Below are 26492 nucleotides of genomic sequence, written 5' to 3' on the forward strand. Positions count from 1 at the left end.
ATGCAGCCAATTCATCTCCGTCCCAACTGCAAAACGTTTTCTACTAAATTCCGACTGTTCTGCGCCGCGTTTCAGAAGGTAGACGCCGCGGCGGACCGTCTAATCAGCATCAGGAACATTCGCACAGGTCTCCGCCGGAGAATCGTGAGGACACCCGCGGCTCCGAGAGCGAGAAACGTAGCAACACGCACCACGACAGCATGGCACAGCTGCAGCAAGAGCCCCAGGCCACCGTGGGTAACATCAGCACCCTCGTGGTGAAGCTGCGCGGTCACAAGCGGAAAATCCAAGAGGACGACAGCAGCTCGAACGAGGATGAGGAGGACGAGGAGGACGCTACGTCGACGAAGGTCGCGAGCAACGAGAGGAGCCACGCTCTCAGTCCAGCCCCGTCGAACCATTCGATCTCAGCTGGCGACCAGGCGCTCTGCTCGACCAGCCCCAAGTCGAGGCGCGTGGAGGACAGGACGACCAACGCCGACAGCACGGGCACCTCGGTCAAGGACCTGGAGCAAGCGATGTCGAAGCATCTGCCAGTGGCTAGTCTGAACAAATCTCACTCCCCGACGTTGCACCAGCCCACGGACTTCAGCACGGACGCGCTGCTCAAGCAGCAGCAACAGAGGAGCACGATACAGTGGATCGGGGCGCATCATCATCTGGGACACCTGAGTCCTCAACAGTCGAGCACCGCGCCGTTGCCAGCGTCCGCGCTCCTGCGGCAGCTGTACGCCAACAGGGAGAGCGTGATACGCGCCAACGTCCACGGAATAACCTCCAGCAGTAGCACACGAACCCCGTCGTCTGGTGGCACCTACTACACCGGGGACACCGCGCCTAGCGGACCTCTACCTACTCCCCCAGGCTCCGAGGGTTCCAGCACCTACGGCGAGCATCAGTTCGTGTTGGCCACGCACAACCAGAAAGGCACCACCGGGACCAGTTGCGCCGATGCGTTTACGAGTCTGGTTTCCTCGTACACCACCGCTGGCGGTTACACGGTCGATTACCATTCGGCGATGACGCCGCCGTCGTCCGTCTCGCCGCGTGACAAGCAACAGCAGCAGCAGCAACAGCAACAGCTGCACCCGGTGAACGTGATAAGCAATTACGAGGGCTCGTCGGCCTACGCCGATCCCGTGCTACGCCATCAGTACGAGCCGGCGCAACCGTTGCCTTTGAAACCACAAGTGTATTCAGCCGCGGTTCATCCGAGCGCGTTGGACGCCGCCGCGGCGTACGCGTCGGCCGGATTGACCGAGCAGACGCAATTCTATCATCATCCGGCCGCTGGCGCTGGTTTTCACATCTACCATCCGACTAACAAGTCAACGACGAACGGCTGGTACAGTTCGACGTCCTAGTGGCGCGGTCCCGTGCGCGAGACACGTGTACTTAAGTAACTGAAATCGAGCCCAAAGTCCCCCTACATGCATATCAGTGATATCGTATTCACCTCGACGTCTCTGTACCGATCCTTGTCCTCTTTCTTCCCGTCTACTACGTTTCGTTTTCTACGTTATTTTTATTTTTTTGTTTTTTTTTTTACACGTTGGGAGGAAGTCGCGACCTGGATCGTCGCTTCTCGGCTCACATGGATATGAGGATACGCAGCTTTTGGAACGTTACCTGTTGATGGTAAATCGTTTACAGTGTTAATGTCTTTGATGATTTCAGTGTCCCTGAGATCGAAAGAAGTTGCTTGTCTTTTGGAGGCTCCCACGCCTGTCCAGAAACTCGCAGTATGTTAAAAGGTAGTTACCTTGAGTTTTATCTAGTAGATTCTGCCTGAAACGGTACAGACACGATACAATTTCTCGTAACGACAGTCGTATCAAATTTCTGTGCCAGAGCCCATGAGTAGGAGGATACACCGGGTACACCATACCAGAAATTTTAAAAAAAGGTCTCGTAAAGGTGGCGACCTTGCTTTAACGTATTAACTGGAAAAGACGAGTTAACGCGTCTACAATTCCTGATACGTTTGTTCTTTTTATTGTTTATTTATTCACCTAGAGATCCCTATCTTTACTTATACTATTTGTATTAGTACAAACTTGTGTTCGAGGTCGTTAAAATGATAAATGATTATCATTACTATTAAACAATATTTAGTAATGGATTGGATTTTAAGTGATTTTCAATCAAATAAAAATTATTTGCATTTTGTTATATAAATATCCAATTTGTCCAAACAATAACATATCTTATCAGAGTCGCGAACCGCACGAACTGAAAGATTAATATGAAATGTAGTAGTGGAGATAATAAAAATACGATACAAAGACCAGACACTGCTAACTGAAGCTGACAATATTACTTCTGTATTGTTGTTTACGATATTTCCATTTATTATTATTCAGAGACAAAATTATATTTATTTACAATTTTAAAGAAACATACTTGCTTTTTAAAAATAAAACGACATTTTAATTCCGTGCAGAAATGTTGACTTCGATGCAAACGTTTGCCATTAGCAGTTAATGTTCAAAGATTTGCTTACACTGATCGACCCCTACATTTTAAGCTCGGTGCCATTAAAAAACGCTCGTCGAGGTCGTGACGTCCACCTATTAGACTGTAAGTTCATTTCTTTCCTCACCCAGCTCCTCGACCTTGTTCCCCGTTTCTTCTTCCTTCTTCGTTTCGTTTTCATCGGAACCGGCGATCGTACGCGCGCATCCGACATGCCAACCGAACTGTAAAAATCGCTGCTCTCTATCTCGACTATGTAGAACGACTTATTGTAATATAACAAAATAAATTATTATGTATGTTGACATTTCGGAGATATTCGCGTGAGCGTGGAGAGATAGGTGTTTACCGAATACCGCCGTGCGTGTTCGAAAGGAAAGATAAAACGGAGTACGTTCGATGTGACGCTCAAAGGATGACGGTGAAACGAGGATGACTATTTGTAGTTAGTTGCCGCCGCGTGGCATAAACAGGCACGCGGGTACGGAGTAACAAAGGAAACAAAAAGACATTTAATCAGCGTTATTGCTGAGTCTGCGTGGTTGTTTAGCGATAATTACTCGAGAAAGCCGTACTTGTCGTAATTTTTTATACTGTAACATTTTGTTGCGTAAAGACGGATGACTTTAGTGAAGTCGACAGTGCAATCGTTACGAGTTTTAGCGTTAATTTAAGAGGATCGAATTAGAAATAAAAAAAGTTTACCTTGCTTATACGAGAGAAAAAGAGGCGTTGTTTCTGTACGAGAGAGTATGTAACATTATCGAAGGAAATCGCTATCTCTATTAATGTGGAAAGTGTTGTTTAGGATTGTTAACTTATTTGCCGGCTTTATCATTGATCGTTACTCGCTCGAGAATTCTATTTTCCGAGTCTCGGTATCGTTTGTCGTCAATGGTTATACATATCAAGCATTTTCGTCTGGCAACAATATGGTATCCACTGCCTTACGGAATAAAATAATCTGCAATGATCGCGTCAACGAATTAACGAAGTAACACGTTCTTACTTTTGTTTTACAGCGTGCGTTCATTTATACGTAACCATTCCTTTTTGTTGAAGGTATTCGATGAACGCAGACACAGTTTGCGAAGAAAAAATAAAAAACGAAAAATATATATTTGTATATGTATATATATAGATATTGCTAGAGGTAGCGAATTCTTTCAGAGAGATTATTATGTTTTGTTGTAAATTGATGAATTGTTTTTTGACGAGTACACGTGTAAATACAATTTATGTGCTGTAAGATCCACCTGTTGAATATTTCTATTCATAATTTTTCGGAAATTTCTACGAAGTTTATTTTCGTTGAAAGAACATTGTAAGGCAGTGACTTAAGCACTAAAATATATGCATAACATCTCCATCTTGATAAAAACGAAACTTTGTAATTCTTACAGCTCACCCTCGACAGTTCATTAAAATTATATCCTTAATGAAATCTATTTTTTTGCCACAGTCAAACAATATTCTTTTGATAAATTATGACTGTATATGATTAATGGATTTGTTTGTTGCAATCAATGCCTCATAAGATTTGTTTAAACTTATAACTTTGCTTTTTTATTGAATGTTAATAATTATTACGAAAATATTGCAGAAATTTAAAAGTAACTTTCTAAGCTCGTTTTTTGTTCATATTCATGTTCGTTTTAATGAAAATTTGTTAATTATTATTATTAGATAATTGGCAACATTCATTTGATTTCCGGTGTTTTACCCTTATTTTAGTAATTTCAATCAATCGAATAACTTGGAACAATATCAAAAATTTCTAATAATAGAAATTGAGGTACTTAAAATTGGATGAAAATCAGCTTTTGCCAAATAACAGTGTTCCATATATAAATACATTAACATAACAAAAATTGTGTGCAAGAAATACTCTACATAAGAAAAGTATTTATTAGAGTTACAGAAATTAAAAAAAAAAATACAAATGCAGTGCATACAAATATTTGCCTTACAAAATTGTTCTTGAAAAATATATAAAGAGATAAGTTCAGGTGTAAGGATTATAAGACTGATAATAAATCTGCTTGTCCTATTATATTGTTCTAATTAAATTACATAGAAGTATCTTTAGATATTCACAATTCACTACTCTTTATTTTAAAATCCATAATGTAATTTGAAAATAAAAACAATACACCTGAATCTTCGTAAAAGTTATGAATTTTCACTTTCTTATTTCTAGTACAATCTTGCTTCTATTCCTAAAATATTGAAATATGTAATCCATATATCTTGCGATCTATGGTGATTGATAAAACAAAATCTTTTTTACACAATATGATAACTGTTTTCTTCTCAACATTATATACCAATGTTCGCTTGGTTTCCAAAAATTCTATAACATTACCACTATTTGTTTCTTCGTTCGTGTAACAGTAATATTTAATCTAATTACACTGTAATGATATTTGAATACTTGAAATATCACGAATATTAGGTTATGCTGCAGATATTTTCGAGTTCGAGTTCGAGTTCGAGTTCGAGTTCGATGCAGAGATGCCAGACGGAGCCCCGGGTGCACCGTGGGGGGGGAGGCATCTCATTCCACTTTCTCACACTATACCAGATCACGCGTACGTGAGCTCGTAGAGTTTCGGAGAGTCGACAAACGCAAACTGACATATGCCCTCTTTCTCGATTCTTCAAAGCTGCCCGAAGTAATTTTGGACCGTCTTGTGGGAATCGAGAGAGGAAGGCTCACATATGCCTTCTCGCTCAGGCATTTTTACTTTGCGATCTATGTAGGCTAATATAAGCAAAGTACCCCCTTCCCCCCATCATATTATTAATACGATTTTTCAAAATTAAAATACCTTAACTACTTTTGAATTTTTCTACAGGCCTCTGCTGACCATCGCTTATATTTCTGGTAACGGATATCGATTACTACTGACGTTGCAAGTGATACGAAAATATATGATATAATTTCAAAGAATTCTATATGTTCTCATCATTTTTACCTTTCTTTTCCTCTCCCCATTATTCCCTTAGCTATAAGATACATGCCAGCTTTTGGCCAGGCACTCTGGAAATCCGGATGGCAGAACGCCTAAGTTTTTCGTAGAATAGTTCCTTACCTTCAACGCTAGATGGCGCTTATTTACCGACCTCAAACCCTCTGGTGTTAAAACGCCCAAGTTTGTCGTGGAATAGTTCGTTACCTTCAACGCTAGATGGCGCTTATTTATCGACCTCAAACCCTCTGGTGCTAAAACGCCCAAGCTTGTCGAGAAATCCATCTAGCATGGATGATAAGAACTATTCCACGACAAACTTGGGCGTTTTAGCACCAGAGGGTTTGAGGTCGGTAAATAAACGTCATCTAGCGTTGAAGGTAACGAACTATCCCACGACAAACTTGGGTAATTCTCTCGACTTCCGCAAGGCGGTTCGGAATTATTTCGGGTAGGTTAAGAGACTCTTGAAGGAGAGCAGTCAGTTTACCTTTGTCGACTGTCCGAAACACTACGAGTTTACGTACGCGTGATCTGTCATCTGTGGTATAAACCAATAATGCCAGACGGAGCGCCGGGTGCACCGTGGACACGTCTCATGGGAGTTAAGAGAGGAAGGCTCACATTTGTCTTCTCGCTCTTGAACAACTGAAAACCGACCTCACGTCAACAGCATACGATTCGGAATCTCGACTGTCCAGGTATTTTTACTTTCCTATCTATGTAGACGTATATAAATAAAGTACCATCGTGAAACAAAATTTTGTGAAATTTTTTTACGGAAATTACTCCTGGTTTCTATTTGCCTCTAATGGCCTCTGATGACCAGTGCTGACAAAAGTACAGAACTCCTGTCAACTTTTGACACCATACAGCGACTGTTACTGACTGCTCCTGATTACTGCTTGCCTCTGCTGGACTCTGCTGACCATCGCTTATATTTCTGACAACCTATAACGATTACTACTGACTTCTCCTAACCTCTTTTGGTCTTTGCTGATCTCTATCAGCGTGTGCTTGTCTCTGCTGACCTTTCCTGGCCTCTGCCGAACGCTACTGACCACTGCAGGTATTTCTAATATTGTATAATGATTAATACTTGCTACTGCATGCCCCTACAATTCTCTGCTTGCCTTTGCAAATTTCTGTTTGCCTTCGCATGCCTCTGCTCGTCTCTGCTGACCGCTGCTGACCACCCCTGATGCTTCTGACAACATATAACGCTTACTATTTGCTACTACTCGCCCTTGGTGATCTCTGCTCGCCACTGCTGGCCTTTGCTGACCACATATATATTTCTGGCAACGTACAACGATTACTACGACTCCTGCCTTTCTCTGTTGACCTCTGCCAGTATCTCCTGACCTAAGCTGGCCTCTGCCAACATCTCCCGACATCAGCTGACCATTGTCGATCACTGCTGACCGTTGCTAACAACTTGTGACACGATATAATATGATATAATATGTTTATATGTATTAAAGTTTTGTATAATGTAAATCTATGGCAATAAATGATATAATTTCAAAGAATGCTATGTGTTCTCATCATTTCTACCTTTCCTTTCCTCTCGAAACCATTCCCTTAGTTATAAGATACCTGCCACCTCTTTCCCTACCATCCCCTTCTGATAACAAAGTCTAAAATGGACATAAAACCGTCAGCGCCTGACCTGTGGTCGATTAGAGATACTTATTCATTCATTCGGTAAACGTCAGCTCCCGTACTAGCTGCCAGAGATAAAAATTTTCAAGTCTAAAATGGACCTGAAACCGTCAGCGGCATAGCTACGGTCGATAGGCAAACGCCAGCTCCGCGTACTAGCTGCCAGAGGCAAAAATTTTCTAAGTTCCCCGGAAAGATTTCAAATATTGCGCCGCTTGCCAGAGGCAAAAATTTTCAAAGTCCCGCGGAAAGATTTCGAATTTGCCGCCGCCTGGGCTTTCTCACAAGTGCTCGCTCGGGCCTTCGTTTCTATATATACACTCGTTAACCCAACTCTAAATGGGCCATTTCATGACATGCCTTCCTAGCAGCAACATCTCCAGCAGCAGCAGCGGAGCCGGCAGGAGCTGGTCCTCCCCTGGAGGGGGGGTGGGGGTCCGGCCAGGTCTGGCTGGCGGTCTCCCACCCAGTGGGGGGGGGGGGGTGTCGCTGCAAAATTTTCGGGATGTTCCTTCCCGAAAAATTTCTAAGTTCCACAGCTGGCAGGAGACAACAACAATGGCGGATGGCGACTACCAGGAGAGCGGAGAAGGGGCCAGCGACGATCTTCCAGAAAAATTTCAAAGTCCCACGGCTGGCAGGAGACAACAAACACTTGGCGGAAAAATTTCAAAGTCCCACAGCTAGCACGAGGCACTGGCGGTTGACGGCTGGCAGGAGAGATGAAAGCCGGGCTGCGATGTTTCACCCAAGAAAAATCGCAGAGTTCCCAGGAAAGATTTCAGGGGGGGGCTCTTTAAAATTTTTGCCGAAAAATTCAGGCCGGAGCTGCTGCCTGAAACTTCCAAGAAGTTTCAGGGATTCCGAGAAATTTCAGGGATTCCAAGAATTTTCAGGGTTTCCGAGAAATTTCAGGGCTCCCGTAAAGTTTCAGGGTTTCCCGATCTGTTTCAGGGATTCCGAGAAATTTCAGGAATTCCGAGAAATTTCAGAAATTCCTAGAAATGACGTCATTTCCAGGAATTCCCAGAAATTTTCTGGCGGCGGGAGATTTGAAATCTTTCCGAAGAACTTAGAAAATTTTTAAAGATTCGGAGAGTCGATCGAACGCTTGCGAGGGAGTCTTATAACTAAGGGAATGATTCGGAGAGGAAAAGAAAAGTAAAAAATGATTAGAACAGATAGAATTCTTTGAAATTATATCATTTATTGGTATAGATTTACATTATACACATGTTAGTACATATATACCATGTCAGAAGTTGTCAGAAACGGTCAACAGTGGTCAGCAGTGGTCAGCAGAGGTCCGCAGAAGGCAGCGGAGGGCAGCAGAGGGCAGCAGAGGGCAGCTGACGTCCAGAGATGCTGGTAGAGGTCAGCAGGGGGTGGCAGTAGCCAGTAGTAATCGTTGTATGATGCCAGAAGTATCAGAAGTGGTCAGCAGCGGTCAGCAGAGGCCAGCGGAGGCTGGCAGAAGTCAGTAGTAATCGATATCCGTTATCAGAAATATAAGCGGTGGTCAGCAGAAGCTAGCAGAGGCGGTGGGAGGCAGACAGTAGCCAGACGTAATCGTTATACGTGGTCACAAGTGTCAGGAGTGGTCAGCAGCGGTCAGCAGAAGCGAGCGGAGGCCTGTAGGAAAATTAAAAAATACATGTAGTCGTACACTGTACCTCGTACATTTTACCTTATACCTAAAAAGGAGTATAACTGAATAAAACGGTTTTTTGACATTACCTGCTAACTTAAGTTAGCCACCAGTAGCGGCATGTAGAGACCAGCAGTGGTCAGGAGGGGCTAGCGGAGACTAGCAGAAGTAAGTAGTAATCGTTATACGTTGTCAGAAATATAAGCGGTGGTCAGCAGAGGCGAGCAGAAGCCAGCAAAGGTGAGGAGAGGCTGACAGAAGTCAGTAGTATTCGTTATACGTTGTCAAAAATATAAGTGGTGGTCAGCAGAGGCCAGCAAAGACCAGCGGAGGCAGGCAGAAGTCCGTAGTAATCGTTATACGCCGTCAGAAATATAAGCGGTGGTCAGCAGAGGCCAGCAAAGACCAGCGGAGGCAGGCAGAAGTCCGTAGTAATCGTTATACGCCGTCAGAAATATAAGCGGTGGTCAGCAGAGGCCAGCAAAGGCCAGCGGAGATCTGTAAGAAAATTCAAAAGTACATGTAGTCGTACCTTATATCACAGACGAGGTATACGAATAGACCTTACGCCTTATGGGCTTTCGTGGCCCAATCTGACTGCCATACTGGCCTGAAAATTCGAGAGTGATTATAGCGTCCTATTCTCATGGATGGTGGTTAGTTGAGAAATTATTCACTGAATTAGTATTGGTGGGCAAACAGTTGTAACGTGTGCGTAAATATTTGCGAATTGACTATGGAGAAGGGATTGAAATTCATTTCTAAATCTGTTGGTAATGTTGCAAGTGATACGAAAATATATGATATAATTTCAAAGAATTCTATGTGTTCTCATCATGTTTACCTTTCTTTTCCTCTCCCCATTATTCCCTTAGCTGTAAGATACGTGCCAGCTCTTCGCAAGGTCGTCAGCACTCTAGGAATGTTCCGGGCACTCTGGAAATCCGGATGGCAGAACGCCAAGTTTGTCGTGGAATAGTTCGTTACCTTCAACGCTAGATGGCGGTATTTTACCGACCTCAAACCCTCTGGTGTTAAAACGCCCAAGTTTGTCGTGGAATAGTTCGTTACCTTCAACGCTAAATGGCGGTATTTTATCGACCTCAAACCCTCTGGTGTTAAAACGCCCAAGTTTGTCGTGGAATAGTTTGTTACCTTCAACGCTAGATGGCGCTTATTTATCGACCTCAAACCCTCTCTCGACTCCTACGGGATGGTCCGAAATGTCTTCGTGCAGCTTCGGAGAATCGAGAAAGAGGGCATGTGTCAGTTGCGTTTGTGACTCTTCGAAACTCTACGAGCTCACGTACGCGTGATCTGGCAGTATGAGAAAGTGGAATGAGGTATCCCCTGTGCACCCGGGGCTCCGTCTGGCATCTCTGGTTCGATGTTCGATGTTCGATATATTGACCTCGAATCAGCAAGCTCAATCGTCATTGGAGCTTGTCATTTATTATTCCCGTGTGCGTTTCACAGATATGCGCCTATATAAAAGACGGGAAAACGAAATTCAAAAGTAAACCACAAGTGAACCAGTGAGAGACTGTTCGTCGTAGCGAATAAACACTTACCTTCAGAGCGAGTGATCGTGGACACAAACCCAACCATGATTTGGCGAATTACTGTCTTTGTCACTCTGTTGATTTTGACGATCGAAGCGAAAAAACATTCACAGTATTGGGAAACACAAGAACAATGGCAAGAGTTCGAAGAATTTTTGAAGTGGAAGAAAATGCGGGAGTTGCACGAACATCGTCCACAAGAAATCAAATACGAGAAATGGCACCATGAAAATCACGACACGGACAAAATTTACGAAAAGAATCAACAAGTTCCGAGCGTTAACCCACCACCAGTCGATCGAGCTGCTCTAATGGCAAGATTCATTGTCAATCAGGCTGGTAAGAAAAATGCATTGATAAACATTCAGTAATTACTGAAAATTCAAATGGTTTAAACCGTTTAAAATTCCAGTTAGATTACCATTGGAAATAAATTATAAATAACATAAAAAATATTCGTTTAAATGATAGAAGTAAAAAGGAACATACATGAAATACAAGAACGCGCATATTTACGTGTAGATACGAATAATATTTGCACTAATGCGCGTAAGTCTATATGTGTGTACTACTCTGAAATTAATATTAGATTCGTGCGCACAACTTTGGCTTTATTCCAAATTTTCGATTTAAATGCAACGTGCTTTGTTTCGTTTAATGGCTTCTACCGGATTTTTTTTTTTATTAATTGAGAAAGCACGTTCACAATTAGCAAAATTGAAGTACTTGAATTGTATCATAGATTATCATCTAATCAAACACTACCTGATACGCTTATTTATTGTTTATTGCTAAAATTGAAATCTAATCATTCAAAGTTTAATTCTGAAGAGGAATATTGATAAGTTCGATAAACTGGAACAATGAATCTCACGTAACGAAAAATATCGAATGTGTGACTTAACTAATCGAATATTGATTGTCTTTGCGCAATAACAAACGCAATCACCTCCCCTATGTTTAAATGAACAACAATTTATGGAAATTTTAAAAACGATTCTATCCTTTAGAATACAGAAAATGATATATATTCTTCGGGTATTTCTTGAATTCCCTTATTATTATAAACAATATTGTTTCCTCTGTTTCATAGTATATATGTAATTGTTTCGAGATATTCAAATATCTTTAAATTTGTCCTTTTCTCGTATGGTAACGCTCAATCGCATTGTAAACTACTATCGTTATTTTTGTTTTTTGCCCAGATTGGGTATCCATCGCGACAATAAGCACGCGGAAGGATATTGAATCGTTTCCAACTGCGACCTTAGCTTCTTTCAGTGATGGTCTTTTAGGAAATGGAACAGGTATTCCGTATCTTTATCTCACTCCTTTGGATTTCACGGCTCAAGATCTCGCCGTAAGTGCTACTATAATTGTATACTTGCACGACTTTAAATTCACAAGCGTCTCATACTAGATATTACCTTTGTTTGATAAGATAGTGAGTCATCTTATAGATCGAACATATATTGTTCGGTTGATATTAAAATTAATATTTATCTCTTATTCTCGTCTTACGCAATAACATACTCGACTCGATTAATTTCATAATAACTTCGACTTGATAATAATTGTTTAATCTTAGAAAGATAATCGAGCCACACTGTTAATGACATTGGCTCAAGGAGATTATTGTAAATCGAAACAATGGGACCCAATGGACCCTCGTTGTGCCAGAGTACTTTTGACCGGAAAAATCAAACCGGTTAGTGAATAAAAATTATTAATTCACGTTCGTCAACCTAATCAATGAAGATACGATAAAATTACACATTATATATATTTTTTTTAATAGTTGAAGAATGACAGTATGGAACTTGAATTAGCCAAAAAAGTTTTCTTCGGTCGTCATCCGAAGTTAGCTAATATGCCTCCAGGTAAAATTTCGTTTGTTAATTAGTGTCAATCAATAAGAAATGTCATTGTACATAAGATTAAAAAATAATGGTGTACTTCATATTATTGCAGATCATCATTTCTATTTTGCCAAACTGAAAATAATGACGATCGTAGTATTAGATACTTTCGGTGGACCGAAATACGTTACTGTGAAAGATTACTTGCATCCACCAGTTGATAACGTTACCGAGGAATTCAATCGACAATTCCCTCTGGAATACTACGAAAACAATTCTCAGGAAAAATATTCGCCAAGCTCTAATATGTTAAATCCTGTAGTACGTACTGTATAAAATTGTATAAAAACGTTAACTAATAAATCATGAAACGTATAACTTGAAGCGATCAAATATTGCGATTTTGTACATTTTTTAATTATCTGTAATATTGAAAATGTGTATAGTTACAAATATTAATTGAACGATGAGTTAAGTATTACATTAAATTAATTAATAAATTAATTTGTATCGATTGAACCATCTAATTTCTAGTTTCTACCCGTACTCGATCGATTTTATGTATATCAATAATAAATTACCTTACAGTATTTTTAAACATATCCTTTACGAAATAGTAGACATAATACAATTTATTATATTTAATGTAATTTAATATTTCAGATATGTACATTTGTATAGTACAAAAATTCCATGATTTTAAAATACATTACAAAGAATTAAAATATTATATAGCACTTCTTAAATACAAGACATTCAAACTGCTATGTATATATTTACTATTTATATACATTATTCTATATAATTTACACTAAAATGTGAAACCTTTACTATATATTAATATTTATTTTAATAACAAATACTCTGTTTAAAAAATGAATTACTCCGATTACAAATTGAAAAATAGTATTAATGTACAGTATTAAATTATACAAATTTGATAATTCATTTTGGCTATGTTTTCTTTACAGTAGTCTGTGTATTTTTCCCGTGAACTAGACTGGATGAACTCAATATTACAGAAATTTGTTCTGGTAATGGACAAGCAATTAACAAAAGTTCCTCTGCATTGTAATATTGACTCAATATCTGATACAACTGCGTGAATGCAGCACACACATTATTTTTTACCGGTCTAAATAAAATAAACTCTGTCTCCTTGTTAGATAGATACAGTTGCATCAACTGTTGGATCTCTGGGCATTTAAATTTAATTATCCTCAAAACCTCGCTAATCGCTGCTGCAACATCTTGTGCACTCCCAAGAACGTGTTCTTGGGGTTTATCTGGATTATTAGTATTCGTGTGTGATTTTTCTTTTTCCAGTAACTTTAGAACCGGATGTATCAACATAAATGTTGCATGCTGTATAAGACGTTGACAAGTGTATTTCAACTTATTATCCACTTGTTTCCTCGAGTCGATTAACTGTTCTTTCATTTGCGGTGCACCCTCTAATAAAAATTCTAACAGTGCATTATTTGACAAAGTAAAAATTCTCGAACTTTTTTCTAACAAACCAAATGCTGCTGTCTTCACTTTAGAAAAGTCTAAACTGTATTCTTTTATAGTGAAATCCACTTGAAATGGTGCAATTTGCTCACGCAATATTAACAGATGTTTTATCTGAAAAAGTTCCGCGTCTAAAGGTGTTGCCCTCTTTTCAATTTCTTGTTTAGCATTCTCTATACTTTGAACACAAAGAGATATTGCTTCTTGACTTAAAGATTGGAATACAGACTTGTCTACGCATCGATACAATCTTGATAAACAAACTAAAGTCCTACGAACGGTAGGGTACCACATTCCGTGAAGATCCGCGGGTGAATTACCCATATGTGTTTTTTGATAAATAGAGTCCATTATAATATGATTTCTGGAAATAGGTTCCATAATATTATCATCCATTGACGATATAGACAGTTTTTTCATTTTCGTTTGACGATTCTCTTCTCGTATCGATTCTGCTATGTCTTCCATCATTTTTAATTTATCCGGGTATGCTAAATCGCCCGGCGATGGATTATAATTCAAAACATCGGACTGCAGATAAAGATGCGCACGAAAAACAAGCCTCTCCTGTACATCGTGCAACAATTGCAAACAAATGTTTCCAAATCCTTCCAGGGGCTCAAAATTATTTTGAACATGTTCGTCTAACATTTCAATTCTTAAAATACAGCAAATCTCTGCTAATGTTTCTAAATGATTAATATGAATAATAAATGGTCTGAGCGTATCGTACAAAGAAGTACATAAACTTTCAAGATATGCCGTTAATCCGTTGGATGGCTTGGAGAAAAATTCATAAAATAATTTGTATTCGTCCATAGATGCATGTAACAGTAATGCACATGAATTTCGTACCAAACTACAATGATCGCCATTGTATTTCTCTTTTACAGATAACAGAGACTTTTGTACACTACTGCCTAATACTAGTCCTCTTTGACTCCAATAATATTGATGACACTCGGACAATAAACTATCGTATTCTTGTCTTTTGTAAGATTTTACTTCTATTTGTTCGATAACTGGTTTAACTTTCGATAAAATGGTTTGAAATCTCCCGTAAAAAAGGGCTAAAGCCGCATCTGCATTATCTTGGGAATTGTCACTGTCTCTCAGATTTAAAATACTTTCTGTGGTTTTACTAAATAGATTGAAAACATAATTTTGTATCATAGATATCGCCTTAGATTGACAATGTTTGTATTTAATTAAGTAAGTATTGCTCTCTTTAAACGAAGGATTACTTTGCACAAAATCTATATTTATATCAATTTTATCCAATATATTAAAGAACATTTCACTGTTCACTGATAGCGTAGGTGCTTCTAATTTTTCCATTGTCAGATCGATATCTTTGAAATACTTGATGTACTCTGTAATGTTTTCTATAGTAGAATTTAATTTCCTCTGATCTGAATCGAGCTGCTCACTGGCATTATAGAGAGAAGTAGTTTTATCAGAAACCTCTGAATATTGTTTATATAACATCGTAAAGTCCTCCATTGCCTCTTCTATTTGAAGGCAAAGTTCATTACATTCAAGTCGTCTGGCTTCAAGTTCATTGAGATACAATATGTATTTTATGTCTTTCCTGTCCATACACTTTTTTTCTAATGCGGTATAATGTTCTAACAGATCTTCGTACCTTTCTATTTGCACCAAAATCTCGTTTTCTTCGTTCGTATACTCGGTATCATCTTGCTTTTCGGAATTAGGTGTACCGTCAGATAACAATTCCTCTTCCAAGCTCGATAGACAATCTTTTTGACGATCGGTTAGCGGTGCCAGTGAATCTTCTGACAGACCCCATTTGGTTAAGTTATTCGGAACGTTTATCATTTTGGACATGATTTCTTGTCAGTAGAATTGAGTATTACGATATAGATGCTTATAAGAAAAGGAGTAGAATCGCGTGTATTACAAACATTCCGTTTTTTAATATAAAGTAAAAAATACACTTCAAAAACTGACACCGCAGCAATTACGAATCAAAATCATGAAGTTAAAACAGTTACATCGAGTTCACTAGCACGACGTTACAGTATGTTCGTCGACAAACATGAAATCACTGATTTCAGAATATTGTGACGTAAGGACAAATTACTAGAATTATTAAATCTTTATCCACAGCCAACGCCAGTACTGGTTATTGTTAATATCAATTATTATTATTTTGGTAAACAGATAGTAGCATTTCTTTTTGCTATCCGAAACTGATACATAGAGAACAACTGCATACACGCGGAAGGTTGCGGTAGGCCAGTGCTAGTGGAAAAGGAATCAACTAGCTTTAATTTATTTATTAATATAACAATAGAGTACTCGGTAATTTAGGACACTTATAAATGCTTTACTATATGTACGTCAATTTAATTAATAAACAGTATCTAAAGCTTATTATTATTATAATAACTACAGTAGTATCCACATAAGTGATCTCATTTTTGCCCACTTAAATGTCCGTTTAGTTTACCCCTTATCCCGAGTGCGGACACTTAAATGGGCACTCTACTTATTTCACTGTATATCTATATATATCAAGACGACATCTACCATAAAACGCCCAAGTTTGTTGAGAAATAATTCACTTTTTTACACACTAGATGGTGTTCCGATCATTTACGATCGAAAACTAATTTTAATTTATTTATTAATGCAACAATAGAGTACTCAGTAATTTAGATCACATCTAAATGCTCCACAATTAACGCCAAAGGTCCAAACTTATCCAGAAACAATCCTATTCCTGTCAAAAGACATCGCCAACCTACGATACAGGTAACGGAATTAACAGACAGGAATAGGACTGTTTCTAAACAAGTTTAAGCCCTTGGCATTAATTGTGAAACATTTATAAGTGATCTAAATTACTGAGTACTCTATTGTTGCATTAATAAATAAATTAATATTAGTTTTCGATCGTAAATGATTTGAGCACCATCTAATGTGTAAAAAAGTGAATTATTTCTCGACAAACTTGGGCGTTTTATGGTAGATGTCGTCTTGATATATATAGATATACAGTGAATTACATAGTTATGATAATGTTAATAAGCTTTAGACACTGTTTATTAATTAAATCGACGTACCCATAGTCTCAAGTTAATGTGTATTATGCTTGACATGATGTGAAACCGTGTATTTGCTCAAAGAAACGTAAAAACTAAGGATACGGGTTGCAGTGTCGAAGACGAAGGTTAGCGGGGTCTTTTGACAGGAATAGGACTGTTTCTAGACAAGTTTGGACCTTTGGCGTTAATTGTGAAGCATTTATAAGTGATCTAAATTACTGAGTACTCTATTGTTGCATTAATAAATAAATTAATATTAGTTTTCGATCGTAAATGATTTAAACACCATCTAGTGTGTGAAAAGTGAATTATTTCTGGACAAACTTGGGCGTTTTATGGTAGATGTCGTTTTAATATATATAGATATACAGTGAAATAGGTAGAGTGCCCATTTAAGTGTCCGCACTCGGGATAAGGGGTAAACTAAACGGACATTTAAGTGGGCAAAAATGAGATCACTTATGTGGATACTACTGTAGTTATTATAATAATAATAAGCTTTAGATACTGTTTATTAATTAAATTGACGTACATATAGTCTCAAATTAATGTGTATTATGCTTGACACGACGTGAAACCGTTTATTTGCTCAAAGTAGTTTTATGTACTATGGTTTTGATTTTTTATTAATATAAATACAAGGAATGTTTTACGCACAGATCTATGTATTAAAAATATTTTAATTCGCAGTGATTTTAATATAAAACGTTGACCTATATTAAATATTTGTTAACATTACACACTTAATACTGTAATAACATATGTACATTGAGAAACACATTAACACGAGAGATCACGAAATATATAATATCAATTGTCCCCGCTTTCATCGATTTTCTTTGATTCATTTACATTAATCGTTTTGCACTCTAGATTTTTATCATCGGTTTTCGCGTTAGTATTTGTTATTGTATCTCCACTAGATAAGTCTTTTTTTGTTTCTTTAGTCTCCGATACATCTTTTATTGCCGGCACGTTGATGCCTTGAGGTACCTGAAACGTGGTTTGCTTCCGTATAATTAATAGACACGTGCATAAATAAAAACGTGCTATATGTTTTTGGAAACATATTAATAAAAAAATTGATGGGACTATGTATTACCTGAAGAATTATTTGTACGGGTTCACGTTTGTCTACATTTTGTAATGAATTACCTGTTCTATCTCTTTTGTGAAAATTAATTCCGAATTTTAATAATGGCCCTAAGCCTAGATTAATAGATGCGCCAGATAGACTAAGTGGCAATATTATTATAACAATACCAACAGCTGAATAGAGTATAAATCTAACAATCCATGCATATGTCCACCAAAGATCAGCTGAAAGAAAAGATAAATTATTGTATATACGCGTATAATTTTTAGAATCAATCTTTAAACAATTACCTGTGGCATTATTTATAAAACTAGATACAACAGTTCCCACATGCGTGAGTGGATGAAGAATGACAGTAGTAATAAAATGAGATAATGCAAGTGCAGGTGTAACTTTTAATTTTGGATTAGACATTGTTGCTTGGAAATACTTTTCGCAATCTTCGTTAGCTACAAAAAAACAATATAAGATTAAGAAAGTTCGAAACCCGTTTAAAATATACTACACTTTAATATATAATATTTACGAGTTATATATGAAACAAGTTTTTCCCACATGTTCATTTTAGATGGCTGACATGAAATTGGTATGTCTGCAAATTTCATTTGCTCTGCAGTAGACTTAATTTCAGCTTCCTGTTCAAAGCATACAATAAAAGTTTCCTCATAAATCTATTCAATTATGGAACATTAGTTAATTGCTAGTTAACACTACAGAATTCAACGGAGATAAGGAAAGAGGATAAGTGTGAGTGAGATACTATAGCTGACACTCGAAATCATATATTCAATGTATTGATGATAATAATCGACGTTAAGTTACACTCGATGATCGAAGCCGCTTGGCTTTTAAGAATTGGTAGGGATAACCGCGGACATTTAAGTGGGCACTACTGTACTTACCTGTAAAAGTTGCCACCAAGTCATTAAGAAGCTTACTACAAATATAACTTGTATAATAATAAACATAGGAAATCCATGACCCTGTTTAATCATTCTAAATGTAAGACAAACCATTAACATTGCAAACGCAATTAAAGCTCCATCAGGCTGAAATTTTCAAACCAATACAAATTTATCTATGCTTTGGTATAAATTATGAATTAGTAATGGGATAAAATGCATGTAAACTTTATTACATTGTTTCGTATAACTTGTAGAATCATCACAAACTTGTCAAGTAACACATTGAAGACATTTATACCTTCAGCCATGTAATTGTGCGAAGATGGTTTTCTTATTACATTACTCATAATTTCATCAACTTCCCTTAAAGATACCTTTTGAATATCAAAGTTTTGTAGTATTTTCATTTGGGAATGAGATACATCAATTTCCAACAATCCTACCAACGACACATCATCCTCCATCTATTTCCAATAAAATAATAAATGTATGTTGTCCTATTTAATTAGGTACCTAATTAATTAATATATTTAATATAACTATTGATGTTCATTACCTTTATGTTAATGTTTGATAGTAATAAATTAATAAGTCTCTTATAAAAAATTGCTTCATGGCCATTAAAATTGTCAAACTGCCTAGTATATTTGCAATCTTTCTCAATTTCATCATCTATGGGATTATCCAACCTAGGACAATTTAGTCTCTTACTTAAAAAAATAATTATAAAATCTAATCTGTTGCACTTGTAAATTATCTTCAATTTTAATAAAATCTACTCAATGCTGTGAATAGCATTTTCACAATTTAAATAAAAATGATTACAAATGCCATTGTCATTCTCATATAAACTACATATCTTTTATACATACACTTCTGCATCTGGTACTTCAATCATCTTCTTGTTTTGTCTATCATAGTAGAAGGAATGGGGGTCTATTATTTCCTCTGAATTTCTGTAAAGAAACATGTTGATTATTTGTTTACACGCGGCAACAAAAACATTTCGTCTACCTTCAATAATACAATTTATCAAAACACTTACTTGACACCTTCAAAATAGGATTCATCTTCGCAGTGAACAATCGAAATAATAGCAAAAACATTGATAATTATATAAATTAATCCCCACAACCATTTCATGTTGAAACGATAACGTTCAAACGCAAGATTCTAAACAGGTTTCCGTGCAATCTCTAAAAATACTAATGTCCTCACTTATTTCATAACCTCTCTTCTAGTTTCCATTGCACACTTTATACTTATACAGATCTATTGTATGTTCATACAATAAAAATCATGTGTCAATAAAAAAAAATGTATACTTTAAATTAAAATTTGTACAAGCAGTTCAATTTAAACTACGCAACGTATTGAACATAACAACGATAGCGTAATAACCGCAACATGATGCTGATACTAATATGTATGATAAAATCGAAACTGATAACTACCATACAAATATGTAAGGCGGTAGTTATACTTTTAAAGCGTATTTTAGTACATGAACTCGTGTTACGCGGGAAAACAATGAGCAAAAATAGTTATAACTATTATAACTATATCTATTATATCTATTACGCATACTAATGTATAAAGTTTATTATGTTCATACATGAATTTATTAAAAAATATTCTTTTCTTCGTTACTACATTCTAAAGCAAACAATTCATTTTATATTGGGGATTCCCACAATTTTCGACCTATATTATACAATAGATATTTAGAATTTTATGACATCATCTACGCAAAGAAAATAGCGAATATAGTAATTAACGTTAATTACGTCGCAATTAAATTGCTTTAAAATGTTTTTCCAAAATGTTTCCAATCTAGATACTTTTGAAACTTTAATATTGTACAGCATGAAACTACAAAATATGTAATTAAATTTTTAATAAATACGAGTACATACATATAATTACAGTAATTAATTTCACTTTAACTTCATGCAAATTTGTAGCAACTTGTTATATATTTAAACTATTTTACAACTAACAAAGCTCTTGTCTAGGTACCATATTCAAGTACATGCATGTGACATTTACTTGTTATATCTGCACTGTAAATCTTATAATTTTATTTTAAGTTTACATAGTAATATATGTATATTTTCTTTGTTCTAAAAATATATATACATTTTGTAAGAAAAACTGAAATAATACTTTGACTGTTAATTCACATATGTTTTTTGAATAATAAAACGAATATGTTTAAATAAAGCGTTTTTTCACTTTTTACAACCGTATACTTAATTAAGTTGTCCATGAAAAGTATTACTTTTAAAAAACCTTGTGGTTAATATACATCCTCATACCTATTATGTATCATGGGCTTATCTACAGTGACGCAAGTGTAATGTGCTTTTGTGTATACGTAGTTATAAACCACGAATCGAAATAAACTTGTTTTGTAAATTAAAATGGAAGTTTTAAATCATTTTGACCAGATCGATGAGAGGTATTAATTTTGTTTTCTTTAACAATTACAACAAACGCTTTTCTATAATGCGTAAAAATAGGAGTTAGTACGACGATAAATGTAACAATAGAGCATTGGTTATAGAATTTTTCTTCTTAGTCTCGCCAAATTTTAAGAAAGTTTATGAAATTAAACGGGTGTAATTACGTATGTATGTGTTTCTAATCTCTACAGAAATACCGAAGCACTTGTTTAGATCGAAATTGAGGTTAACGCGGAGTTTAATTATTATTTAAGAAAACAGCCGTTAATTAAATCTGGTTTCGAGTGTACGTAATTGTTCACTATTTTGTAGTGTGGATGAGAATACAATTAGCAATGACAACGTCGGCGTCGTTCTAGAGGAAGCAGAAATAATAGATTGTGACACAGAAATAGAAACTGTCACAGAAGATAATATACAGTATCAATTATGTGAGGTGAACAGAAATGATAATGCAGTTGCATATCGCGTGGTACAAGTTGGTGATGGCCATGCAAACAATACTGAATTATCATTAGCTGCACCTATGAATAATACTGTCCAAGTTCTGACATCACCTATAAATGGTCAATTTTATGTATTGAGCAATGGCAATGAAGTAGTTGCTACAGAATCTACAAGAACAGTTGCACCACGTGTTAAACTTCAACTAGATAATCCACAAAACATTCTTACTACTATTAAAAAGGTAATATTTCCATTGTGCACAGCTGGCAAAAATTTTTTAATAATATCAGTTATTGAAATTGTATCAATATACTTTTATTTAGAGGGATGAAAGAAGAAGGGTAACACATAATGAAGTTGAAAGACGCCGTAGGGATAAAATCAATAACTGGATTTCAAAGTTAGGAAAGCTTTTACCAGATTGTGACCAAAATACAACAGGAGATGGAGATGTGAAAACAAATTTTGAATTGCAGGTAAACTATTTTACATCCTTTAAATAAACATGTGTATTAATTGTTTCTACAGTACTCTTAATCCATGAAAATATTGCTTGTCTACAGAGCAAAGGAGGAATCTTAGCAAGGGCATGTGAGTATATCACAGAATTAAGAGATGTACAAGAGAGTTTCTCGCAAAGTTTAGATGAAAATGCTCAACTGGCAGAAGAAGCTCAAACTTTAAGACATGTAGTGAATCAATTAAGAAAAGAAAATTCTGAACTGAAGGCTCAGATATCAAAAAGTACAACATACATATTGGGTACTTAATTTTTATAAACATGCAATAAAGAATAGTAGCTGTGAAAATTTTTTTTTTTTGAATCTTTTTCCATAGTACAATTTTTTTCAAAGCATTGCAACATATATCTTTAATTGTACACGTGCAATTCAATGTCTGCAAGACATTCGTGATTCAGTGCAATAAAGTAATAATAATGTAGTAATTATAAAATGTTTATTTACATATATTTAACTGAGTATATATTTATATTTTGAAAACAATTGTAAACATATTACGTAATTTCAACTGTACATATCATAAACAATAATTATTTATAACGTGAACAATCGAGCAAAGAGAGTAATTTATTATTAAATCATTAAATTAGATATACAAATATACAAAACGTTGCGCTATTTAATCGGTAATTAATCTTTATCCAAAAGTTATATGTCATTTAATTTTAATGTTGCTTAGTATTTAGGTTGCGTTGAAGTTTTTGCTAACAAACAGTTCTACAATATTTACACTTATAAAGTACAATACCTAGCTATTTACACGAAACCAAACGATACATATCGTATCAATCGTTTTAATCCAATGTTTTTCCGAACGACACCCGCAACCGATCGACATAACATTTAGAGGAGTGAAGGGGAAAAAGGAAATGGATACCAAATATTAAATTTTAGGTTAGGGAATTAAATAGTTTCCAGGATATTAATAAAGAAATGTTGGGAATTAATATGCCGTCACCTAAACATATACATATATACGCATGCAAACATATCTTCGTTGTGTAGTAGTCCTCGAGTCGTCATCAGATTCTCCCTAAGAACAGAATGTTTCAGCGGCGGCATGGTCTTCGAACCTGCTAGCGAGCAAATCTATAAGGTATCTATGAAAAATATTAGTTTGCAATATACTATTCTCATCCACACTAATGATGTATAGTGTCCCAAACAAGTAATAGTCGAACTTAATCTAGTATCTCGGAAACTATTACATTCCCGAAGCTAACATTTTGTATTTAGTATCCATTTCCCCTTCCATTTAGCTTTTTCAAATTTCTCGTCGATCGGCCGCGGATGCTGTTCGGAAGAACAGCTTTTTAACTTGTTAGTGTAGAATGTGCATGCATATCTGTGATGTACAGTTATGTAATGTCAATCGTCAATATGCACATACAGCTACCAGTATCAAATACAAGAGAAAGTATATACGTTTACATATATATATATATAAAATATATATATGCAACAGCCTAAACTGTTATTACTGTAACGCCTAGGAATATTATTGCTTTGAAGCACATTATTTCGACATTTGTGCAAAATCTGTTTCGATATATCCAGAGTAATGGAACAAATTCTTTAATCTGATATTATAAAATCAATAAATATCAAATTATTCGTTATACATTTACCAACATATGAATCCTCATCAAGATATGTTGAGTATGGTGAATACAAAGGACGAACATTGTTTAAATTATTTTTTTTCTAACAATAGGTATATTGTATTTACATTTGTAATATTACTCCGGTAATTTACAGAAGTTTTATTTTGTTTGCTGGTGTAGGTGGAACTCAATGAATGAAATGTTCCGAGTGCGTAGTATCCAGTATTATCGATTCAGCATTTACAATTAACACGAGATAACCTCTTCTTACGTTTAGTTACATTGGCCATTAAACTTGCTCTTACAATAGTAATGCTTACGGAGAAATTGCATTCGAACAAATAAGTTTGTTCTATAAAAATAACTCTTAAATGAGTTAGGTCCAGCAATAAATGTTTTGCTCCTAATCTACACATCAATGGATTAATGATCTCTGTACAGTTGAGTAGGAATCTTGCTCCTCCATTTTGTCATCATATTGTCCTCGTCCTATAGTAAATACAACGCCAGAAAATAAGCAAAAATATACTTCTGTGTATTGTTTTTCTTTCACAAACACTTCTTCTATTAAATTACGTTTGAAGATAGAGAAAGATAAAAAAAGTCCGCCGATACAAAATAACGATTAGCTTTTTTCTTTTTTATAAACATACTTCGAAAAGTATTTATACGTCAAGTCTGACGAGAAAACGAACGAAGACGTGTATAGTAAACATATTGGCAGTGTTGAAAACTTTCACAATCGGTAGATCAGTTTTTGAAACGTTAATTTAATCATCCGTGATAAATGATTACACAGACAATGTCTACAATTTGTTTACCTTTACGTTTACATACAAAACACAGAGACTTTTGCTGGCTGACTGGCTTTCATTACGATATTCTCGTAACATTTTTCTGTACAAGAGTAGAAAAACTTGAAAGATACCTGTGGGGGGATGTTATTTTAGACACTGCTCCAGCAGCAGTAGAAAAGGAGGCTTGATATGCGAGTATTTACATGTTTACTGATAACTGTATCGTTAATACTGTCTCTCTCTCTGTCACGACGTAGAAATATAATTTTCTTCGTCATTTTACCAAATTTAAAATCTCCGTACAAACTACCGATGAGTATTTACGATTACTGCTTTAGGTGAAGTAACGATAATTTTTTAGGCAGTAAAAGGGTGATCGCGTGACTTTTATTCGAGATTCTTTCCTACAAATGTGTGCTATGATACGTTTTGCTTCACTGAGAGAGAAGTCTCCAGGATAACGCTATAATCATTACATTATTTTAGTGTGCGTTCTAGACTATCTAGATTATCGAACAGAGGAGTACATTCGAAAGATCTTCCGACCTGTAACTACCGTCGTCTACAGCAAAATTTGGTTATAGTTCGATCACACTTTTCTCTCAGTGCTATCCTCGTACCGATTCTCTCGTAGATATCCAGAGAAACAAGTATTTCTCTCGTCAGTCTTTCGATTACCATAAAAAATGTATGGCCGTTGCTAATCCGTTCATTGATCACAACACTCATCCAAGCGGTTGAATAACACTAAAGTTTTATCACTGTTCTGTATATGAGTGCGTGATAAGAGTGACTAGTACTTTCTCTTTAGTACTCGAAAGCTCGCTAGCGGCTTTATACATGTATTATCTACGTCTAATAATAAGTGTATTTATTTCTCCGGTTTATGCAATTTTTTTTTTCACTCAGTTCTTATACTTTCCAACGATACTTTTTTCCTTGCCTATCGTTGCTACAACTTTCCTGTTCTCTATGTTTTACTCTTTTTGCTCGTCTTCGTTTTCGTATTCTCTTCGTCCTAAACATTTGTGTAAGCGTAGCTTGTGCGCGTATTCTCCTTTAGATAAATTTCATTAATTTTAATTAACGTTACTTCTTGCGGGTTGAATTTTTTTTTTATTTCGAACAAACAACGTTTATTATTTACTAGAGAAATCTAAGTGATAATACCTTGTCACTCCGTACAGTGATCATCGCGACTGCAAGACGATAGAGTGTTTTTTTAATGTAAAATCTTTCCACGAGGCAGTGAAATAAATATCGTTAATGATACGGACTTACAATCCTCTTCGTCAAACCGTATATTTTTTTAAATTAAATGAGAATACTATAACTGGACTGATGAAAATTGTAGCGTTCTGCTACCCTGTTAACGGCACGTATCGATGCCATTCAATCGATCGTAAAATGAAATTTAATGATTATATAGATTAATTACCTTCGTTCCATACATGTGACAAGCGCTTACGACCGTTTGCATTCCCAACGGATGAGAACGAGTACGACCTTCGTTCGATTTCCGTGTAACTGTAAGATCAAAACAACGAAGGGAGTCGAAAGTGGATCAATCGATTCATTGCTACATTTGTCTCTTAAACGTTAAGTAACGGACATTTAAGTTATGGTCGTGAAGCAACGATTAAGCGCTTCTCATCAGAGTTTTACAAGTCAATGTATGGCACGAAGGTAGGCCTGTCTCAGGACGGTTGAGGTCGAGTACTTTTTTTGCTGCTACCAAACGTGAACCAAGTGCCAACTTTACGTCCTAACGAGTTAGTCGCGCCTTGTCCGACCATAGTGGGCATGTCGTACGTCGATTCTCTTTTATACGCTTTGTCTGCAATTTAATTACAACATGATCCGTTGGTTTCTAAAGATATTCCTTTCTTTACG

At 36.4% G+C, this 26492-nt stretch overlaps 6 protein-coding genes across 15 annotated transcripts in view; 3 read left to right on the plus strand and 3 right to left on the minus strand.

Annotated features, from left to right (window-relative positions):
- The window catches only part of LOC143340236 (protein trachealess-like), a 167268-nt gene extending 165642 nt beyond the window's left edge, over positions 1–1626 (plus strand). For all 4 annotated transcript variants that reach the window (XM_076761951.1, XM_076761952.1, XM_076761953.1 and 1 more), the window contains one exon: positions 76–1626. In XM_076761951.1, the coding sequence (XP_076618066.1) occupies positions 76–1364 (1289 nt within the window). In that variant the 3' untranslated portion in view covers positions 1365–1626. The remainder of the gene's footprint in view (positions 1–75) is intronic.
- An 8509-nt stretch (positions 1627–10135) lies between these two features.
- On the plus strand, positions 10136–12700 carry Creg (Cellular Repressor of E1A-stimulated Genes). Its single transcript, XM_076761970.1, has 5 exons — positions 10136–10661; positions 11528–11682; positions 11911–12030; positions 12121–12202; positions 12294–12700. The coding sequence occupies exons 1-5, from the start codon at positions 10367–10369 to the stop codon at positions 12515–12517; spliced, it is 876 nt and encodes a 291-aa protein (XP_076618085.1). The 5' UTR covers positions 10136–10366; the 3' UTR covers positions 12518–12700.
- A 79-nt stretch (positions 12701–12779) lies between these two features.
- On the minus strand, positions 12780–15886 carry Cog3 (conserved oligomeric Golgi complex subunit 3). Its single transcript, XM_076761956.1, has one exon. It carries the CDS (start codon positions 15539–15541, stop codon positions 13136–13138), a length of 2406 nt encoding a protein of 801 aa, XP_076618071.1. The 5' UTR covers positions 15542–15886; the 3' UTR covers positions 12780–13135.
- A 1368-nt stretch (positions 15887–17254) lies between these two features.
- LOC143340242 (uncharacterized) lies at positions 17255–20506 on the minus strand. 2 transcript variants are annotated; one of them, XM_076761962.1, is made up of 9 exons: positions 19811–20499; positions 19638–19721; positions 19322–19454; positions 18999–19229; positions 18763–18909; positions 18387–18495; positions 18151–18309; positions 17867–18084; positions 17255–17757 (listed from the first exon to the last, which is right to left on the minus strand). In XM_076761962.1, exons 1-9 carry the CDS (start codon positions 19906–19908, stop codon positions 17575–17577), a joined length of 1362 nt encoding a protein of 453 aa, XP_076618077.1. In that variant the 5' UTR covers positions 19909–20499; the 3' UTR covers positions 17255–17574. The 2 variants fall into 2 exon arrangements, with proteins under 2 accessions (XP_076618077.1, XP_076618078.1); XM_076761963.1 differs by having other exon boundaries at positions 17565–17757; positions 17920–18084; positions 19811–20506.
- A 580-nt stretch (positions 20507–21086) lies between these two features.
- LOC143340250 (upstream stimulatory factor 1) lies at positions 21087–25720 on the plus strand. Its single transcript, XM_076761974.1, has 4 exons — positions 21087–21226; positions 21543–21918; positions 22001–22153; positions 22241–25720. The coding sequence occupies exons 1-4, from the start codon at positions 21189–21191 to the stop codon at positions 22445–22447; spliced, it is 774 nt and encodes a 257-aa protein (XP_076618089.1). The 5' UTR covers positions 21087–21188; the 3' UTR covers positions 22448–25720.
- Rhogef3 (Rho guanine nucleotide exchange factor 3) overlaps positions 25708–26492 on the minus strand; it is a 164295-nt gene continuing 163510 nt past the window's right edge. For all 6 annotated transcript variants that reach the window (XM_076761934.1, XM_076761932.1, XM_076761931.1 and 3 more), the window contains one exon: positions 25708–26436. In XM_076761934.1, coding sequence (XP_076618049.1) covers positions 26297–26436 — 140 coding nt within the window. In that variant the 3' untranslated portion in view covers positions 25708–26296. The remainder of the gene's footprint in view (positions 26437–26492) is intronic.

The sequence above is a fragment of the Colletes latitarsis genome, chromosome 3 (assembly GCF_051014445.1).
Source record: "Colletes latitarsis isolate SP2378_abdomen chromosome 3, iyColLati1, whole genome shotgun sequence".
Taxonomy (NCBI): Eukaryota; Metazoa; Arthropoda; class Insecta; order Hymenoptera; family Colletidae; genus Colletes; species Colletes latitarsis.